The sequence below is a fragment of the Haliotis cracherodii genome, unplaced genomic scaffold, assembly GCF_022045235.1.
Source record: "Haliotis cracherodii isolate W230 unplaced genomic scaffold, xgHalCrac1.p SCAF_1, whole genome shotgun sequence".
In the NCBI taxonomy this organism is placed as follows: domain Eukaryota; kingdom Metazoa; phylum Mollusca; class Gastropoda; order Lepetellida; family Haliotidae; genus Haliotis; species Haliotis cracherodii.
The window spans coordinates 44,876,349-44,884,530 of NW_027266264.1; the positions used below are offsets into that span (position 1 = coordinate 44,876,349).

General features: G+C 38.3%; 1 protein-coding gene across 1 annotated transcript in view; it reads right to left on the bottom strand.

Moving 5' to 3' along the window:
- The window catches only part of LOC139478216 (pre-mRNA-splicing factor 38B-like), a 106,725-nt gene extending 105,401 nt beyond the window's left edge, over positions 1-1,324 (bottom strand). Inside the window, exon 1 of the mRNA XM_071260607.1 lies at positions 1,208-1,324. Coding sequence (XP_071116708.1) covers positions 1,208-1,245 — 38 coding nt within the window. The 5' untranslated portion in view covers positions 1,246-1,324. The remainder of the gene's footprint in view (positions 1-1,207) is intronic.
- Between the last annotated feature and the right edge of the window lie 6,858 nt (positions 1,325-8,182).

The window sequence follows — 8,182 nt, forward strand, 5'->3', positions numbered from 1 at the left end:
ATAGTAGATTTACAAATTATTGATGTTGACTGTACTCTCGATTATCGTATGATAATCTTTTGCAAGTCTTAAACTTTTATTCGAAATGTTATGGGAAATGTCAGCAATGAGATAACACTATTTATTATTGTTTTCATTCAATGACGTTACAATCTGGCTAATAGATGGTCGGTGATTTCCTGCCACTGTGAATTTGTCATCTGGACAGGTGTGCATGGTTCGACCTCATGTGTTGTAACAGTAACGCAGATGACATCACGTCAAACAGCTGATCTAATGTTGTGGTCGTATAACGGACACAAGTGGTGTCAGTTTCCAAATAATAATATTCTATTTGACTGAACCAGTAATTAGTAGATTTAGTATATCATGTTTGGGAAAATGAGTAAATGAGACCATTTATCACATCACATGCTTTTCATATCTGTTTGAAGGCTTGATATTCCCAGGCAATAATGTACATATATAGAGGTTATCACGTGAGTGTGTTTGGGGATGGTAAATATCCTGCATTTGGAATAAACATTGTATTTAGCGAGCCTTGGCGAGCTAAATACATAGTGTTTATTCCTAATACAGGATATTTACCATCCCCAAACACAAAAGCGTGATAACCTCTTTATCATATAATGTCATTCTTTAATTCTGTGCTTGAAAATTGCCCATTAACACAATTATTTGCCAAGCGCGTTCGAGACCTTGCAGTGCTAATTGGATCTGAAAAAGTGAGCCCGGTAAAGTGCACTCCTCCCTTATATACACTATCTAATCTAGTTTTAAAGAGTTATTGTATTCTGGCTTTATGTTTTTAATCTAATCTGATTAATGTGTGAAAATTAAAGGCATGGAGGGCGGCATGGACAGCTGACGAACAGGTGAATTTATAAGGAAGAGAATATATGGATGTCAACTTCTTTATTATGAGGAACACAACCTTTCGCTTACTCCTTCATCACCTCTGTTCCTCACAACGTTTCGTAGTATATCACCTGATGAAGGAGTAAGCATATACTACCGAAACGTTGTGTTCCTCATAATAAAGAAGTTGACATCTACATATTCTCTTCCTTATGTGTATCACTTCTAAATGCCTTTCAAAGACCTGAGGTGAATTTATGATTTGTATCCAAACTGACTTCCACAACAACTGGACTACCATCGGAATATAGAGCCCGATGGAACGGAGAACCCAACATGGAAAGGTTACCTTCTGTATCGCCCCTTGGTAGTACCGTGTGAAGGCATTGCAATAAATGGAAATAGTGGTCTAAATTCGTATTTTTGGTTCACTTGTCAATAAATTCCGAGTATCAGCACGCCATCTTGTGTTGTGGTCTGACAGAGCAAGCTCCACACAGCGAACAGTGGTTGTTGCTAAAACGGCCCCGAGCCAAAATGGCCCCCAAAGAGTGGGAAAATCGGCTTGATATCATACCATTTATACATGTAGTCAATAGGGCTGGGACGGGTAACTAAGGTACCTGGGTCGGGTGGGTGCTAAGTAGGACCCGGGTACCCACAGTGATATATTGTTTAATGACAAAAATTATCTCCAACCCTGTGGTTAGACTACAAGTCACTAATGTTCGCATTTCTTTCTGACTATGCTGTTATAGGAATGACATAACTACCGTGAGTACCCTTCAGGAAGCTGCGGTATTGTAAGTAGGCCTATATTATACCTACGACACCTATTATGTGCAGTAAGGTGACCTATTATGGGGTTGATGGTGGCTCATTGTTTGAAAGAGTTTAATGCATCAGTGATACGTTTATGAATTCCTTATGTTGTTCACGCCCTTGCCTGGCTGAAACAAAGAAAGAGCCCTAGCTACAAGCTCCAGCGATTATAGGAGGGACCGGCGTTCAACAAAAGGTTTACTATTATTAAAGTAACGCGAAATTTCCACTAGTCTTTTGTTCTGGATTCCAAAGCTCCACACAGATCCCTACCAAGAGAGATACAAAGCTGAGTCCAGCAAATGTATCACGAAATCCCTATCTCTAAAATAACCATAATCCTTATACAATCAAGGAAACATTCCTATTCATAGAACGTATTTGAGATATCGAGGTTTTAATATTGTTCAATAATGGTCAAATGTCCAATTTCCTTCCACTGATTTACCCACCTGAAACAGAAATAGAAGAGACCAGTGAAACCACCTCATCTATTTCAGTTACTATGCTTGCCGTTTGAGGCGACTAACGGATCGGATTGTCAGGCTCGCTGACTAGGTTGATACATGTCATTGTATCCCAATTGCGTGGATCGGTGCTCATAATGTCAATCATTGGATGATCTGGTCAAGACCGCCGTCAAGTAGCTAGAATATTGCTGAGTGCGGCGTTAATAAACAACAAACAAACAAAAATGTTTCACCTCATCTGTGAGACTAAACACCCCCCATAAGACCGTATGACAAGAGGGATGACTTCAACGTTCCAGCAGTCAGCTTTCCCTTCATGTGGAGCAATATTTCAGCAGCTCCAGTCTTGTAGTAGACCCGTGGAGGACATTTAGACCTTTGTGGCATTAGAGACAAACATGATGCAGTTCCCTATTTTGACTTGTACCATATGTTCCCTTGTCAGATTATTTAAATGATTTTTGTTACTATTATTAATTATTCTGATGATTGTATGTATCAAGTAAAACGCTCAATAAATTTCGTCAGTAGATTGTGGCCGTAGATACGATACCTTCAGCAGAATAGTTAAGAGTTTTCTCCCTACCATGGTTTTACTTTGATATGCACAACTGGGGGCCCAGGGGACTCCTGATAGTTCATTCTTGGGTTCTTACAGACAATATATACACGGGTCATGTTAAGAAGTGAAATTGTGTAGTGTTCTGTACTGTAAGATTTGATAAGTATGTGAATTGCAGGACCTCTGTATTTCTTTTCAAGAATTTGGTACATATTTAAAATTACTTTTAATATGTCAAAAAATGTCAGATTTGTCCCTCCTTTTGAAGCAAAGGAAGTTGACACTTTTTTCTTTCACTTTAGAAGGTTGCAACAAATTTGAAACGACCACAAAAGTATATGTTAATGCAAAGTGTATTGAAGGACAAAGCTAAGGGAGTTTGGTGATGTTAGTTCAAACTATATACTAACGGAAATAAGTAGCCTTGCTTCGTATAAAGTTAAATAAAAATAAATTTATTCTGAAAGTTAATAATGCATCTTTTAAAACGTATTCAAGAAGACATCTCCTCGACTATAATGTTCATCGAAACAATATCATCTCTTTGGAGACGATATCTACAGCAGGACAACACTCATGACTTGCCACGGGACGATTGTCCACGTGTGACAACACGTCAACAAGATAACAATATTCGATTGGTGCATCTACGGAATCGATACCAAACTGCAACTTTACAGCGTTGAGACAAAATAGTGGCAGAACTGTACGCTACCGGTTGCGGGAGCACAGTATACTGTTCATAGATGAGTCCAGGTTACATCTAGACAGCTCTGACAGTGACACTCGTGCAAGGGTCCATAGGCGTTCAGGAGAACGTTTTAGCAACGCTTGCGTTACTCAACGCCGTCAGTTTTGAAAAAAGACACTTCTAAGTGTTGTCCGAGAATTTATTCTGCGTTGAAAAACAGTAAATTTCTCCGCTTTTTATCGTACACCGATAAAAGTACTGTGCGACGATTCTTTTTTTATTTATAAGCATTGCGGAAACTGTGAGCGAACAAAATACTGCCTAATATATGAACGACATAACTATATATATCAAATGGAGTTATATGCGTATGTATAACGACATACAGTCAATGCCAAAAATAGCATGCCGTAGGCCTAAGAGACGAATACTGTTTTTTTGTCTATGACGTCAAAAGGCGCCATAGATGATTGATTGATTAGTAAAATGTTTTATAGGTGTTCGGGCAACTAGGACCATTTACACCTTGCCCATAATAAAGGTTTGCTAAGTAGCTAGATATTTTATAAAGTATCAAAACTGCCACACGATATAATATAAGCCTGAGAAGTTACACAGGTACACAAGCTCCCTCGCAGCGATGGCCCGTTCGCGAAGCTATCTACACTATCGCTGCCACAAGTCAAAACTCCCCACTGTGATAGATGGCCCTAACCATGCTTGGAGTTGAACTTGCAACTGCATAACCGTTAAGTTTACAAACAAGTGACGACTGTCGTTTCGCCGAATACACTTACCCCTGCTAAATTACTTTCTTTCTTTGTCAATTTGTTTCCGAGAGTGTAACGAAGGTGTCACGCGCTGGGAAGGACCTAAAAATGACACGTACAAAGAAAAGGGGGCATAACTCCGCTATGCCTCGCACTAGTTTATTGTAACCCAGGTCACTTGGTGAGAATTAGCTGTGGGTAAGGACAATATATTTTCGTGGTGTTTTGTTCACGTGGAACCAAACTATTCCAACACAAATATCGAGATTGAAACTGTATACGTTTAGTTATAAACAAAACCCATAAGAAATGATGAAATCGTGCTTCATAAAAAAGAGGTAATAGAGAAATGGATGGCCCTATCTAACCTATTACCATGGTATGGAACATCTCGATGAGTTAAACGAAATTTGACGCTTTTTCGACACAACATAAAATGACTGCTTTCACCAAGTACATAATGTCTTCTTTCAGAAAGGTGTGCATATATTTTAACGAAAAATATTATCCATTTTGAAAAAGTAATATATTCAGTTTTAGTCATAAAATAAAATGGAACAGCTATTCAAGGTTACATAAACTTTTATTATTGACTATTACACATCCCCAGAAATACGTACAGGCTGCATTTACACTTCATCTTGTCCAAAGAAAAGAAATATCGTATTCGACACTAAAAACCTATTAATTGTTATGTAAACAATGTTCAAACAAACAGGAGATTATCAAAGGTTGGTTCATACATGTTGTGGCCTACACTTACGTATGATATCATTTTGAACATTGACAAATATCCAAAGTGAAATTAATTGTGTGAAAAAAATGTGTAAAAGATATGCAAAATCTACTTCATAACTGAAACTGTAAACAGCATGATACAATGACCGTGTGCACTCTCATTCAAGGACCTTCACCTCAAAGAGGGGGGCACGGGTGGCGTCTATGGCACCGCGATTCGCTGCGCAGAGTTGCGTCCCTTGGGCATGCCAGAAACCTATGATTGTGGGTTCGAATCCCGGTTCGCCCCGATTATGTTTCTAGGTTTGTCAGCACCATACCCGTGCTCGTGGGTTTCGCCGAAGTGGTAAACGTCTGAGACCTGCATCACTTCGGGCTTTCCTCCCACATTAAGCTGACACGCGGCGTTAAACCAAACTCACTCACTGCCATTCGTATTGTGACATAATCTTTGAAACAGTCTGCGTATGAATTAATCACGACCACTTCCGTCAATTTTGTTTTGACGTCAGAAACACGCACATTTTCATCGAGATTTTTTATCGGTAAATATAACTCACGGAAAATTCTCAGTGAATGTGTATTTTAACATAAATTATAACACAACTAGTGACTCAAACGGTGTCCCACTATGTCCTGTCCAAAAATTGCAAAAATAAAATGAGTTAAACCATTATTTTCCTGGTTGTGAAATATAGGATTGTCATTTACTGAACCTAGAATAACAAATTGTAGACAGATCATGGTTAAAAGCCAAAAAATAAACAAATGGCTACATTGGGGTAGCAATTTTCCCAAGTCCCTGATGGGACTTTATGATTTTATACAAACAAACCTACTCTTCTACTTTCTTCAGGTTCACCCAAGAAGCCCAGATTTAGTTCGGGCTTGGGGAAAACGGGTGGTGGATCTGTACGACGAGATAATAAGTATTAAAGAAAAATTGATTTTGTGCAGGAAATTGTACTGGTCATCATGGCAATGAGTGCTGCAGAGCGGGCAAGAAGGTATAGACAACGGACCAATGAGGATCCAGTTAGGCGAAGCATGTATCTAAAGAAAGAGAAGAAAAGATATGCCCAAAGGCGAGAAACTGGAAAGCTTCTGTTTGCTGCTGAAATGAATAAGCATGATCTCAGAAACCAGAGGAGGCGCTGGAAGAGAAATGAAAGAAATAAGAGAGCAAATGACAGGAAGCAAATGGTTGCAGTTGACCAACTGTGTACTCCACCAACCTCTCCACAAATGGCACAAGAAGTACCCCCAGTTCATCAAAGGCAGGATGGCCGAAAACCAAATGGTCGGAAGAAAGTGAGAAGGTGTAAAGCTGCAGCTTACAGAGAATTGTATAAACTCAAAGTGAAACTGTCACAGGCAAACAGAATAAACCAGAAGTATAGGAAAAGATATTATAGGTTGAAAAGATCAGGATTGGACTTGCCAAGACGCAAAACTGATGAACTTCTGAAAGGACAAAGGGTATCAAAGACAGTTAGAAAAACCCTGATGTTTCACAATGTTCTGATGAAGTCACTGAAACAAAAGTACGCGGATTCATACAATTTGCACATCGGTTTTTCGATTCATACCTCAATGAACCGAAAAAAATACACAGTCAATCCTTAAATAATTAAATTTTCGTTGTGTTCATGGAAATAGCTGAATTGGTCAATTCTTACAAAAGTTTGCACATCGGTTTTTCGATTCATACCTCAATGAACCGAAAAAAATACACAGTCAATCCTTAAATAATTAAATTTTCGTTGTGTTCATGGAAATAGCTGAATTGGTCAATTCTTACAAAAGTTTGCACATCGGTTTTTGCACATCGGGTATCAAGCATCTTGAGTCATTTCTTTTGTCTAATATAAGACAAGTCCATTCTCATGATAGGGGTTAATTACCTGATTAACATGTGCAACCAGGTATGACATTGTTGTTTTAAGGTGTCTCACAACTGGTCTGTCTTACTAATGGGAGGAGACCCTCAAATTACAAGAAAAACACAGAAATGCGTATACCGTAATTACAGTAGTAATTTATTAGATGCTGAAGTATAGTATAGTTGCACAAAAGTACTTTACATTTAACAAATTTAATAACTTATAATTTCTACAAAAGCAACAATAACATATATCTTAAAATATAATGGTAAATACATAAATACATTCTATAATAAATTTGCGGTTGCACTGGCATACATGTTGTGTTCATGTCTTTGAGCTTTTAAGTATTTGATTGCAGTCCGCTTAGGGAGTCGGTAAGTATTAGGATTTTTGGTGGTTTTTGAATTCTTGATTATGGATGGCTGAGGCCATGCCCATTAGTTCTGCCGTGAATATTGATTGGTTGTTTGGGAGACGGAAGGATTGTGTGGTTTTAGTTGGTTGTGTGGTATGGATTCCGAAACCTGTGTGTTTGGAGGTCGGATCTGAAGATCCGTCCGTGTATATGTGACACCACATAGATAAATAAGTTGCACTCTTTATATATACCCTCAAATACATACTGTATGTATTCTTAAGAAACGACTCTCCTCTAAACCCATTGGTATCATAACCCATATCAACTAAGAAACTAATTGTTTGTTCAATCAAGAAACTGATCATCTCTTCTCCTGTGTTTAAACATCCAACTGTATTATTTTTTAACGAAACGACTCTCTAGTAAATCTCCTCTCCTCTCCTCTGTTTGAACAGCACGGGCGCTAATCTAAACTACGGTAATCCGGTGTTTTTATAGCAATTACTCATTTTTCGCTTTCGTAGAACAAATACCCCAACTTGGTTTTTCGCCTTACTGATACTAGGGAAAATACTGGGTACACACTTCAATGAACCCATCCAAACTGACGTCCAATTCTTAAATAATTTCATACTTTGAAGTTTACACTGTGTCTTTCATGCTGGTTGGCTGAATGGGTAGTCACGTGATCTGATATTGGAAGTTCACACACCTGTGAACGGACAAAAAAAGTTCACACGATGTGAACATTTTTTGTGTGGAATTGATCGTGTGAACTTTTGCCGGAACTACATTCCGGGGTTTCCCCGAATTCTCGATCAGTGTTTATGATCAACTCGTTTTCCTATTTTCTTTTAATCCCTGCATTTATCAGCAAAATAATTTATTTAGTATTTTTGCCTGGTCTTGTAACATTTCATCTGACTTATAGATAAATAAATGCTTTGGTTCTGGTGTTTCACGTCGTCTATAGCTGCTATATACATGAAACAAAATGGATTGTCCTTACGATGATTTAGATATGGAA